At 35.2% G+C, this 14,354-nt stretch overlaps 1 protein-coding gene across 1 annotated transcript in view; it reads right to left on the bottom strand.

Moving 5' to 3' along the window:
* The window catches only part of RYR2 (ryanodine receptor 2), a 381,235-nt gene that overhangs the window by 199,889 nt on the left and 166,992 nt on the right, over positions 1 to 14,354 (bottom strand). Inside the window, exons 8-9 of the mRNA XM_050972655.1 lie at positions 10,951 to 11,050; positions 7,434 to 7,530 (exon numbers count right to left, since the gene is read on the bottom strand). Coding sequence (XP_050828612.1) covers positions 7,434 to 7,530; positions 10,951 to 11,050 — 197 coding nt within the window. The remainder of the gene's footprint in view (positions 1 to 7,433; positions 7,531 to 10,950; positions 11,051 to 14,354) is intronic.

Raw genomic sequence — 14,354 nt, 5'->3', positions numbered from 1 at the left:
AGCTCTTTCTCACAGTGGAAATCCCAAAGCTGTCACCAGTTTCGCAGTCTGATTATCCTTTTGAAGCTAGTTTTGGATTACATATAGCTGGTGGGTCAGTGTAACACTAAAGATCTAAAAAACCTCCCATTTTAACCTTAAAAGAATGGCTTCTCATGGATGAAGTAGTTTACTTTTACATGACTGCCTATCCATTATTCTTTTTCTCTCTTCCTCCAAAGGGGAGCTATCAGTCTTAGAATAGTCATGTAAGAGAAAATGGGAAAGAGATAGAAGAAATCCTAAATAAAAACATATGACTTGTTTATTAGAGGAAATAAAAATGATTCTAGGGTTGTCTGTTAGTTCCATATGAAGGACCAGGTATGGCAGCAAGAGAGGGAGTAAAGGCTAAAAGACAGTAACAGAACTTCAAAGACAAAAGCCAGAGAGGCAGAAGCTGAGCCTCAGTGCAAGAACAAGCTACAGCAATCTGGAGGAGGACTGAAAGAGAACTGGTGACTGGTGGGCTAGGGATAAAAGATCCCTGCAAGGAAGCAAAAGGAGAAGCCTGAAAACTAGAAGAAAGGATGAAGTGGCAATACTTTGAGAGAACAGGAAAGAAGATACATGCTACAAAAAAGAAAAAAAAAAAAAAAAGCACAAGGCATTAGAATAGAGTGTAAGCTCTTGTGGTTTTATCGAGATACTGTCTTTGCTATATAAAAGATGATAAAGAAAAGACAAATAAAAGAATATTTTGAATAAAAGATTTCTTCAATGAAGGGCAAGTCACTTTGCCTTTACCATAACAGCATACATGCTGAACATTGTCCCAAAGATGAATAAGTTTATAACTCAGACCATCTCAAAAGTTTTTATGTTAAGGAATTGGAAGTTCCCTTTTAGTTCTTTTCATAAAATTAAATGTAGTAAATTGTTCTGAGATTGCTCAAACCAACTTCCATAGTACTTTCTCTATACATCACGATTTGATGGGATGCACTTCATTTTTTTTAATATACTTCTGATGACAGTCCAGTACTGAAAAGGAAGGATGGCTCAAAACATTTGAATTTTTCCAGAAGCTGATACTAGGTCATATCAGGTACTGGTACTACTAGGTCAAATGAAACATTGCTTTTAATGACATGAAGTTATGCACAAAAATTCTCTGACTATCTAGATTTACTACAGATTTACGCTGACAGGATGAAAAAAATAAAGAGTGGACAAGTAGTCCACTCTTAGTTCCCTCAAAGCTTGGGATACTTTGTATCTTCAGAGCCATACCCACCATATTAATTTGTGACTTTTTTTCCTATTTTTTCCAATGAATTTTATCCATATATTCTACATGTATAGATTAAGGATATTAACCACCTTCATTTAAAAAAATATATCTATAAACAATTCAGAACCTTTGAGACTTTTCAGTAAATTTGTATTATTAAACTTCATCTAGTTAATTAGTTGGTGTCATTAAGCCATGTTTTGGTCTGACATATGACTGCAAGTTGAATTTAAAACACCATCCTTTCCCTGACTATGTTGTTCATCTATTTAATCTTAATCCAAACCCGAGCTGGGAGTGGACATGGCATTTGTCTCCCTGGGTCCGGGTTGTGTGTGCAGCACCACGGACAGCGCCACAGCCCTGGCGGGCCAGGTCCTGCTCTCCCCGGCTCCCTCAGCGCTCTCGTCCAGCTATACAAGAGGGGATGCAGGGGCAAAGAGACACTAAATATCAAAAAAAATGCTCCATATCTGAATCTATCATCTTTAATTTCAATAATTAATTCATTACACAGGTTTAAAATAGACTACCACGTGTCAACCCCCCTGGAGAACCATTATTGAATTTATATTCTTATTAAAGTATTGTTCAGCAGAGAAAGGGCAATAATTTCACTAAAACTCGCTGACTACAAATGGGAATTAAATGAGATTAAAAGAAATTACATTAAATGACAATGTTTTGATACTGCTGAAGTAATTGTGGTTGAAGAAACTGCAAATCCTAAGTTCCACACCTAGAAAATAATTGAACAAATCTCAGTTGCTTGGAATGAACCAGGGCAATATAAAGAATGATAGTGTACCTGGATCACACACAAATGAGTAAATTCAAATAAGATGTCAAAGTTCAAGTGAAAGAAAATTTTCCACTCCTCTCAGTGACAGGCAAGCCTGGTTTTAGTTTGAAAAATCAGTCACTAAATATCTCTATGTATGTTTTCAAAATAATTTTTAAAAGCACAGCCATCATTATTCAAGGCTTAGGGGTTGTTTGGGGTGCAGGGGAAAGATTATTGACATATGCTGATTGAAAATTTTCTGAGTTAACATTTCAGTCATGAATCATGCTCCACACATGCTGGATCCCAAATCTGCTGAGGTACAGGAGACCTTATTATTGCATTATGCCATAAGAAAAGGTGTCAGAGAATGGCATGGAAAATAAAAAAGGGATTAGCTAAGTCATACTGATTTTGACCATCACTTTAAAAGCCTGTCCATCCCTGAGACTAAATGTTCAATGTAATTTACAAAAGCCTTAACATAATATGTTTCACCCAAAGTCTCAAAGGCAGGAATGGTAAAATTGCTTCTGAAATTGGGCTACATTTATCCATTCTCTCAGGAAGGCCTATTCTGAATGGATGGTTTGAGAAACTGGAATCTGCTCCAGCACAAATGATACTTTGAAAAGCCACAGGTAATTGCTTAATGAAATATTTCTGAAGGGTCCAAATTGCACTGCTGTCATCACTTTAAAGCACATATTGCAAATCAAAATGCAAATTACTTGCAGTGGAAACACTCATAGTTCCTTGCTAGACTGGGAACTATGACTATTGAAGTCCTACTTCTGTGAATTATTTAAGTTCTAAAAGAATATGAATGATGGTTGTATAATCAAGAGCAAGCCCCACAACCCGAACAAAAAATAAAAATCCATCATGAAATTTTGATTACATAGTTCTACTTCTACCTGCCATTGGCTTTTCTGGGGACGTCTATGAAAAAAAAAATCATGAAAAAACAACCAACCAACCAACCACCAAAAGAAACGAACAAGCCAAAAAAATAAAAACAAAAAAAAAACCAACCCAACTACATATCCCCCCAACATATTAAAACATATCCCCCCAACACGAGAAAGCAATCCAAAACTCTACAGTCATGCCTGTATTATTTACCAGCTTATATTTCTACAAGAAACTAAAAATAACACACATAACATAACCATGTCAACAATGTAAAACAAATCCACTTAATTGAACTGCAAAAAGAAAGAGGGGCAGGGAACTGCTGACTGATTAAATTGTGATAAACTTTTTATGTATATTTTAAATTTTTTTTTTCAGAGATGGAACCAATGGAAAGCAACTTCACATTAGCACTTTAATATATACATGCTCTAAAGACCAACTCTCATCATAATTAAAATTAATTTATTCATTCCTTTGATATCATAAATTCAAAATGAAGACTCAATATTATAATTACCAAACAACAGGTTTAAAAAAAGAAGAAAAAAAAGAGTCACAATTTCAACAACAAAAAAAAGTCAAAGGAAAGTAAAGACCATTTCAAGGTCTGTAATAAAAAAAGTGATTTAAATCTTCTGCTGGATAATCATATGTAACCCTCCAACCAAAAAAAAAAAAAAAGTAGTATTAAAAATTATTTTAAAATTTCTCCTCTATGAAACTGGAGGGAAAAGGTGGTAAAAGAGGACTATGCAATCCTTTATTTAAATTTACAAAACATACGTAAATCAAGGTAACCATGGTAGGTTTGCCTCATTCTTACTGACAAACAGCTCCTATGATGGGATCTACATCACAAACCATGCAGACAGAGACTGAAGGAAAAGGAATCAAGATAAATATGGATTCACAGCTACTGTGCTGCTGCAGAAGTTTCCTCTGGCTTTGAACATAGATGGAAATCAAAGTAACCACCATAAGAACATCAAATTAACAATATCAGGCCTTTTCTTGTCTGTGTATAACTGTATCGGTTTTTTATTCTACCTGGAAATGCTTCTGAAATTTTACTTAAAGAGCTACTCTGCAAATTTTGGTCTAGCTTGCTAGACATAACTAAGACACATTGAAGAATAAAAACACAGTTTAAGCCTATGCATACAGCTTAAATCAGCTGCCTTAAAACAGCAACTAACCTAACTAGAATATGCAGCAAATTATATTTAATTTAGGGAAAATGCATGTACTTGGTCTTTTGTCTGTTCCTTTTATTGTTCTTTGGGTGGGTCAGTGAGTGAAGACTACCAGGATGTCTTTCACCATGCCTGTGGCATTTTAAAAATAATGCCACTGCATTCCTCTACTCTAATATCAAGTAAACCATCATATCACCACAAACTTCTCCATTGGTACTGCTTTCAATTAGAATGTTTTTGATTATAAAGCAAACTTAATCTAGCAACTTCACAGAGCATCTTCTTGAACCTGCTTCCTAAGGAAGCGTTACGTTTCTGACTCGACAGCAAAGTCCCTCTTCCACAACACAATGAGTCCACCCTACCTTCTTGGGATCACAGTACCCCATCTAAGGCCCACCTGGAGGGACACACAAGCTCAACAATTAAGCAAGGAAACACAGCACAGACTCAGAAAAAGAACTGAGATGCAGAAAATTATTTTATAAGCTTTTTATGTGACTCCTTCTGCCACTGTAGTAGGCCTCTTCCAGTGTATGTTGGATGACCTTGACTCAGAGGAAGCTTTGTTAGGTAGTGTAATCATGAAGACAGTACATGCACTGTCACTGCTTCATAGGTCTCCACTGGGCTAAGTGAGAATATCAACTCTCATATGTACAAGAGCATAAACATCCTGAAAATGTGTGCTTTAATTTTAACTCCTGGTATTCTTTGAAACACTTTTATACTTAAAACTTTTGCAATTGTGCCAATGTTCTAAGAACGGAGTAAAACTATAGTTATTTTTGGACACTGCCTAGGAGGATACTTCATGTCTAAACTATTTATTTATTCCCTGAAATAGATACCAGGTGACATTATAGAATAAAATTGTTATTTTAGGTTTGTCTGATCTTTTATCTGCTTGAAAAGGCATAAAGAGGAAACCTCTGCAGAAAAGTAAAAATGAGATAGAAATTAGTGAGTCATAACAGGGATGTTACTTCCAGTGCTCCTTTATGCTGTCATTCTGTAGAGCAGACCTGCTCTCCAGGTGTATGCTGGAGCAAAACAAACCAAACAAAATCACAATAATCTGTTTCCAATCAGACTACTTCAAGTGGCAATGATAGGATAATATGGAATCATTGTACTTCAAACATATCATACACTTGTATGCCTTGTGCAAAAGTTACAGAACTGAAACTGAAATTAAAGACAAAATAATTTGTCTTAAGATTTCCTACCTGCCAAAGTTACACATATATTTACACATAATTCTGCCAGATGTTGAATCACAACTAACAAAATGATGTATGCATACATACTGAAAACTGAAAGGAGCCACAATTTATTTTGAATAGGCAACAGTATTAATTAGAGATAGAGATGTTTCAAGCATAACTAAAATTACCAATAATTCAAGAGGAGAAAACATGGGTCACAGAGTGATTATAACTATCTCCACATAATTAAAAGTAAACATAGATTATATTCTAGGTTTATTAGTAATAAATACTTTTAAATACCTCAGAAAAACAGATAAAATGCAGAAATGAGACTATCAAAAACAAACAAATTTATTTTTATTTTGTTTGTTTATCAAAGAAAGTTCCTGAAAAACACTACATTGCAGAAGATCAAATCTGTTTTTAAGAAGCACATAGAAGCAATGTTTCTCAGTATTACTATGAGGAAAAATAAAGGCAAAGACATACATCCGATGTGCTGTCTACTAGCTCTGCTTCTTTTGGGGTTTTAGACAGATATGGGAAAGGCATAAAGAAATACAGAACACTGCAGACAGCACAGAAAGAAAAACAATTTTCTAATGTGTTTACAGGCACTGCTCTGCAGATTAAGAAATTCTTATTATATTCTACCCATGCTACAGGACAGAAAAATGCATCACGTGAATGCAGAAGTAGAGCAAATCAATTTTTTCTTCATTTGCAAATTCACTCTCCATTATTTTGTTTTACATATAATGTTAGACTTGCTAAAAGAGACAGATTTTTACTGTGTTCTTAAGCACTGAAGTTCATTACTGAAGTGTTTGATCACCCCATAAATCTGAAGTTACACTGCAACTACATTCTTTAAAGGAATTTTGCAGGATTTAGACTGATGTAAGAGCAAACACTATAGGATCCTATTTATTTATCACCTTAAGTTTTCCTCAGTTTCAGGCTGAGGATAATAATAGCAGTGATCAAGGGGTAATGACTCTCACATGGTAACTAAAATTAAAACCTGAACAGATCACATTTTAAGTATCAGCATTACAAACTATCTTACGCATTCAAAAACCATTCCCTTGTCTGAAATAAGAAATATCCATGAAGTGTTGGTCACCAGCTGTATAAGAAAACTCTGAGAAAACTTCTTTTCTCATTAACATTGAAAAATTCATAGAAGAATTTTGCAATGAGAGCTTCCAGAGTCTTGTCCTTATCTTTAAAAATGAGAATAAATAAAATAAAAAACACATTTCTATTTGCAAACCAAGAAAACTACTGTTGATGAGTGAGTTAATGAACAGCACTTCCTTTGTCATGGAAATGAAGCTACCTAATATGCTGCATTAAACAAACTATTCTAAAATTCCATTTAGTAACATTTAGCAACATTTAGCCTGAAGGTACAAATAAATTATACAACACTGCCCTATGGAAAAGAAGCTTCTGGCACATGTTATTAGAGCAGATAAAGAGGACTGGTGCAATCACTCCACTGAAACATGCCACCCACTGTGTCTTTCTTCTCATTATTTCGATTTTTTAGTTAACAGAGAGAGACACAGACCAGGTTGTCTTCACTACTTCCATTCCAGGATTCCTTGAGTCAAGAAAATAACCATAAATTAAGTTCTAGATTGCCATGACAGGTAGACCTGAGATTAATCCCAGATTAGTTGCCTTGAAGGATTGGGCAGCATTCTTACATATCCTGTCCTGAGGAATTTTTTGTGATTACAGAAAAAAACAGTGATGAAAAACCCAACATATTTAATTCACAGTGCTTTTAAACCAGGAAAAATGACAATAAATTATAAAAAAAAAAATCACTATTCTTTTTCACTTACATCTTCTAAGTGAAATCAGACTTGAGCAAAACAGAAAAGAAAATACAAAAGGCTCATATCCAAAGTTTATCTCAACAGTTCTTGTCCTTATGAGTAATATATATCATCACAACATCTTTCAAACATCTGTACTATAACTGACACTTAATTCAGCAACATTCATTACTATGATTCTGTTATAAGCTGGAAACCTACCTTCTTTGCTCTTCTCCATGTTCACCCGAAGGCACTGTCAAACATTCATCCATGTGACCATGCAATAACCTCAGAACATCCCCTCCTATCAGATATCCTTGAACAAAGGGAGAAAATCGAGTTCATTTCTCCAAACACAGCAACATGTACAACTGTAGCTCAATCTGTAATAAATTCTATCAGGTTGATTTCAGTTTTTTCTGTTTGAAATTTTATATTGCTTTAAAAAAAAAGAGTCAGAAGGGGAAGATATCTCATACTCTGTGGAGCCAGTTGAACACTGCCAAGTGAGAAAAGCTCCAAGTCAGTAACTTGGAATGGATGGATCAGGATAAAGAGAAGCCACAAGCAGGGGATCATACTTAGTTAGCACAACTCAGAAAAAGACTGAGCCAACCAAAACAAGGAATCAAGTACTCCTCTCCCACATTACAACAGAAAAATTGGGAAACTCTTCCATTTTACCTACTCACTTTTCATTTTATTTAAGGTAAGAATTCTAGTTAAAATACAAAAACCAAGACTGATTTAGTCAGTTCATTATTTTTAAAGCACTTTTTAGAGTATTTGGAAGTTCTCTATGAGAAAAACTTCTGGGAAGACCCACTGTAAACTCTACTTGACAGAAAGTTCAAAAACAATAATCATAATTTATTTGGACTCCAAGGGGAAAGTCTTATATTGCAAATACCTCCACTGCATGTGCAGGTTCACAGCCAAACATTTTGCTTTACAGTCTACAGGTGTGTGTGTGTGCTCACAAACTAAGGCACAAACAACATACACACAGCATCATCACAGTATTTGAAGTCCCAGGACTTAGCAGCCAGAAGCTGAAAATAAGGCCATAATTTGAATCAGTAAAGATGTTAACAAAATTGATCTTTTTTCATCAGTCTTTTTGCATTAGAGATGTGGCATTAAAAAGAAATATAATTTTATATAATACAATTATTGTATTATAATTAGCAACTGAAGAATCAGAAAACTTTGTAGGTTTTAAGCATAATTCTCGGTATTTTTTCAGTCTAACAAGCTAAATGTAAACATTTCAATGTTTCCTTCTCTTCTTGCTAAAAATAATCAAATTTTCCATTTGAGTGGGATGCCATAACATAAATCCTTGGCTTTAGTGTTACAGCAACAAGATTTTTAAGAAGTTATATCTAGAATTGCTTCAAAATATATTGAAAAATATTCAATATATTTTGAAGCAGTGTCTATACTAATAAGTAATACTGTGAAGTAAGACAGATCTTTACAGGGAAAAGGTGTTGAAGACCCTTGTCACACTGCACACCTTTCAAGAATTTATTTTGAAACTTCATTACATATTTTTCCTGAGTATATCAGGTATTTCAGGATTTAATTTTTAAACCTTTGAGATCAGTATAAAATTGGAATTTATGCAGCAAATTTTAGCACTGGTTTTTTAAATTTATTATTTTGACACAGCAGGGTATGCCCAGGTAGCTGTTGTTACACACATGATTTTTTACATGGACCTTGGTCAATATAATTCTATAATTTAGGTTTTGTCTTTAAAGTGAGCCCCATCTACTTCATCGTACAGAATTAGCAGAATGACTTGATTTAATTCTAAAGCTCTGTTTTGACTTAAACAATATAATGGCTTCTGCATAAGCCAATTTTACAGAAATGCATGTAGAAACAAATTATCTTCCTTGAACTACCTGCAATGTCCTAGTTCATCTTACAGACTAATTATTCATTATTTTCCCTTCAAAATAATTTCATTTAACTAAATAGTTGAATTTAATAATTTATTTTAATGGGAATTTTTGATTAAGAGAGGATACTGTAGAGCAGTTTTTCCTATACATTAATATTTTAGTTATGAATATGACAAAGCATTTTACAGATACCAACAAAAATAGGTTTATTTTCTTCTTCATCCTTTTTGAGGTAATTTTCTCTGGCTTTGCTACTGTTTTACAGAGGCCATAGAGATAAGACCTTAGACACTTAGTGAGAGATTCACTCTCCCTTCAGAGGACTATCTTGATTACAGGAACAGTTGCCACTTTTTCAAGAATAAGGCCTTAGCTCTAATCCTGTCTGACACTAGTCAGCTGAACTTCTCTAGAAAACATGCTTAGCTTAAAGAGAATCTCTGTATCTAAGCAAAGTGAAAATGAAAAAGTATAGCAACAAAGAGCAGGCACACACACAGATAAATGCACAGCTATGAAAACCATATTACAACATTTTCACATTGTTTCCTGGGAGTATGAGTACACAATATGACACTGTGTCATTGTGGATTTCTGCTTCTCAAAGAGACAGGCAGGTCTCAGTAGTGAGGTTCACCAGGCAGAGATGTGGCATAACAGAAATCTGGGTCTCAGCACATAAACCATGCTGGGATTGTTAGCAAGAATGACACACCAGTGCTGCCAGCAGTGGGAGGAAAAGGAGAATGAAATTAACAGAAAGGAGCAGAAGGAAAAGGTCTTCTCTTCTCAGTAACAGAAAGGTTTTCTCCATAAAGTTTAGGATATTGCCAAGCAATGCACTCTCATTGTTTAATAATGGTTTGTGCTATGAACCATGTCAGAGAATCTGTATATGGAGAGTGATTCTCATATGTAAAAAACCAAATGGCAATATTAAAAATAGATTATGGAAACGGTCTCCCTATTATCTTAATTTGCAAGCCGCAAGAACATTCCATGACTGAGTTTTAAAATATGACAGATAAAAAGAATTTATGTGAAATTTCAGAGTATTGCCTCTTTAAAAAACAGTATCTAAAAATCACACAAAATGAAATGACTTGCAGGTTTACCCTTCTTTAGATTCTAATACAACACCCACTCAAAACAGTTGGTCTGCAGGAAAGTAGAAATCATTAAGTTTTACATTGTGACAGACTTTTCAGAAAAACGTTGTTCTTCTCTGTGGAACCAACAAGGCATAAATTCAGGGATCCTTGTCTTTTCAATGTTAGAAATTACATTAAAACTACTTCCTAATTCCTAAGAAAAAAAAAAATAGTTCTGGAAAACTGTTCTCTTTCTGTCTTTACTCTCCTCTTCTTTTTCTTTCCATATGTTACCCATAAAACTATTTCCCATCTTCAGTCTTAGGATTTCACATCCTGCTTCCAAGCCTCTTGCCCATTTTTTTACTCAGTCTCAGAAACATGTAACCATGACTGCATACACCAGAATAATGTGAGATAATATTTTAAACCAGGACCAAAAGCCATTTCAAAAAACATATAATGAATGTTACCATATCTTTAGCAAAATGAGATTTGAATGAGCTGTTTAGAATTCAGCAAAAATACACAGAAAACTACGAGTGTTACTTTCACTATAACCTTCCCTCTGTTTTCAGAGAAATATTCAGGAAATATTTATTTATTTATTTATTTGTTGTATTCAATGTTTACATAGGACAAAACCACTCCGACACTTGGCATAATGATTTGATTTTTTAAGTATTTCATTTACTATCAGTCTTTCAATAATTAAAGTTGAGTCAATCTTACCTTGGGCTACTTCACTTCCTGAACTGATTGGTGCTACACTCCAAAGCGTCTGCTGGAAGGCTGCATCAACATGTAGGCTACCATTGCCATAAGAGAGATGCTAGAACCAGGAAAGAGGGAGGCTTTTATTTGAGGTTAGTTGAAAATCTTGTTACAGTATACAATAACAGTACCAAACATTCTCTTGTTTCTTTCAAACATTAATTGTTCTCATTGACTCTATAAGTAAACACAAAGTTCAACCTGAGTACTCCTCCAGGGACAATAGAAGTAAAGCTAGAATAGTAGAGCGTATTTGCCTCAAAAAACTATATAGGAACAGTAGAGAACAGAGTCAGCTGCTTGGCGTTGTAGACATAGTGAACACTCTGAAGAACTAATTGTTAAATGCTGTGGGGTTCTTAAACTAGTGTTCTTCCTTCTGTATCAAATGGGAATTTCCATTTGAAGTTTGAATATTGGGATATCACCCTAATCTGCATTTCAAGTGTAACTCACCACTTGAATTTTTCTTGCAGGCCACTGGCTTCTTAAAACTTAAAACTCCCATTAGGTCAAAGAAATTACGTAAATGAACTACTGATTTTGTAAGTCACTTAACACAGTTCACAAAATATATTCTTGAACAAGTTCTCAAGATCCGAGCAAAACTGAAACTATTTTTCCTTGGAAGGCTCACCTCCTACCTATGCATTCAATGGGTGCTCTTTGGCTGGGTTACTCCCTACCTTCTGCCAATGTGGTAGATCTTTGTCATAAGCGCAACAGGTGCTGTCTTTTCTCAGAAATTCCGTGTGTGTGAGTTCCACTTAGTTCAGTGACATGATCTCAAAAATTCTTATCTCAAAGCATCTTGTATTCCACCCATGTTTGTCCCTCCCACACCATCAGCCACTTCTATTGTCAGTGCCAAACAACATAACCTTATAGAAGATTATGGAACCAAGAATTCTGTGAATAAGAAGCTGTTTTGAAGCATACTGTTTATCTTACCAGGTACTAATTTTTCAAGTGGAGCAATATTTAGATGCTTTCATCAGAATTTTATTTTACACTACTGGAAAGTAACTCTGCTTATAGAGTGGTATTGTTCTCTGTTTCCAAATGTTGTGACAAACATTAACAAATTCTGTGCAAACTAATTAATGACACAAAATACAAAAATGTCAGTGGAAGTCAGAAGAGGGTAGATTCTCATGACACACGCAAAGTTCTGTCTTCCTGACTGCACACCTTCTGGCTGTACACAGAAGTACAGGAATTAGTACATCAGCTCATTTAGAAGGGTCTCATCACAGCTAATGACCTACAAAGTAAGAGTTCTCACAAAAGCCATGTTCACACTGCACCAGTGCCACTCTGCTCATCATGGAGACCATTAATGAGCAAACAGGTTCTTTGCCTTTTATTCTTCACTTACTGCAGTTGTATAACTTAGTGAATGGCGGGCCATGATGGGAGATTAGGATCTGCAGTATAGCTCCAGTTCTATTTATGCCCTGTGGGTCTTACTTTTGTTAGGGTTCTTCTAAGATCACCACATAGATCCAGTTAGCAGCAACAAGTAATCCAACTACAGCAGGAATACTAATTTTCAAGGAAAACACTTCATTCAGGATAGACAAAAGAGAAGGAGGAGAACTCCTCTGTTGTCTAGATCTGCCATCAACAGAGCACTTCTTCTAACTGTGTGTTCTGTATGTGTTAATTAACTTATTTTCTCACATAGTAGTATCAATTGAATAAGTGTTACATTTTCACAGAGAGAATGCTGAACAAAAAATACATTGCTGACATCTCTCTTCAGAGTATTTGTATGTTTTATCCATTGATTGGTTTCCAGTTCCAACTCTAATCCAGATGTCTTAAAAGGTGTTACCAGTGAATTTAAACTTTAAAAAACATAGTTCAAATGATACAACATATGACTTCTAAAGCAGAGTATATTCTGCAATTCCCTTCTTATCCTCACTTTCCTAGATTCCTTGCAGCATCCTTAAATTTACAACTGACAGGGGTCCTACCATTTACAGTTCCATAAACTACGGTGTTCACTCCCTGAAACCATTCATAGAAAACGGCAAAAGGAAGCTTTTACCATGTAGAGAAAATACATTGTTAAGGGATTTCCAAAAATTCAGTTATATCAAATGTATTGAAAAAATCCCGAAATATTAGAGATGAAAGTATTTTTCCTGGCATTGTCTAAGCTATTACTGCTATACTCTAACTATCTCTATGTTGTTTTAAAGCAATCTGCTCTCTGTCAGTAACTTACTGGAGTTTACCTGCTTGGTTTCAAACTTTCAGCACAATAAAGTTAACAAAATGAAACAAGTATCATGATGTCCAGGACGTGGACATAACAATCAGACTGGTGCTGAACAGCCTCCATACAAGCTGCACAGATATTTGATAGCTGGCATATCAGTGCCTCTGGCAGAAGTGGAAGGTTGCCATCATTGATGGGGACCACATGCATAGCACGTCTTTGTGTATGTAGTAACATTTGAAAAGCAGAAATATGTTGGGTTCAGGAACCCTGCTGTTCCAGTCTAATCTTCATATGGGCCTTCGCCACTACAGGCAGGTTGTCTGAACCAAATAATATATTTTCTGTACTGGTCCAAATTCAAGCAAAGAGCTAGATTTGTCTTCCCTGCTGACAGACTGATAATCTCCTAAACCAGCATTTAACCCACAATAGGGTTTTCATCACTTTTCAGATTTAAATAATGATATTTTATGAATATAGGTTAACACTACAGTCCACAGGCAGTTTATCTCAAGGATAAACTCCAAGACTCATTTCTCAGAATACTGCAGGTTTCCCAACTGAATTTAATGACATATTGCAAACTCTACACTGCTCTGCAGCAAAGCAACATAATCATAACTCTGTCCCTAGGTCTTCAAAAAGAACACAGTGTTTTTAAGCTCACTGAAGAGCTTGGGAATCAGATGGTAATTTCCACAAGAACCCTCTAGCAGTGATTGCTGCAGCATAGCTGCATTTACAAGAGCTCAGAATAACTAGAGCTTTTAAATTTCTCAGTCTGCATGAAAGTTTCTCTTCTCCAAAACATGCATGTGTGAAAAGACAAAAATATAAAGAATGGAAAACTTTTGCTTCAGGCTTCCTCTTGGCTAAGGTGTGTCAATATTGATAGTTCATCTGGTAATGTTATCTGCAGTTTGATAACTCTGCCTCAATCTCAGGCCATTTGAAATAGCAAGAATAGCTACAAAAACCCCAAAACATTATTCACTGGTAGATGTTAAAAACTATGCATAAAGCATTGTAAAACTATGTATAAAGCATTTCTCAGAATGCTTAAGTACTGCAGAAGCTCACAGCATCAACCACACTCCTTCAGATTGCTTAGTACCAGCTGGTGCAGAGA

The sequence above is a fragment of the Serinus canaria genome, chromosome 3, assembly GCF_022539315.1.
Source record: "Serinus canaria isolate serCan28SL12 chromosome 3, serCan2020, whole genome shotgun sequence".
NCBI classification, from domain to species: Eukaryota; Metazoa; Chordata; class Aves; order Passeriformes; family Fringillidae; genus Serinus; species Serinus canaria.
This window is presented reverse-complemented; position numbering and strand designations above follow the sequence as displayed.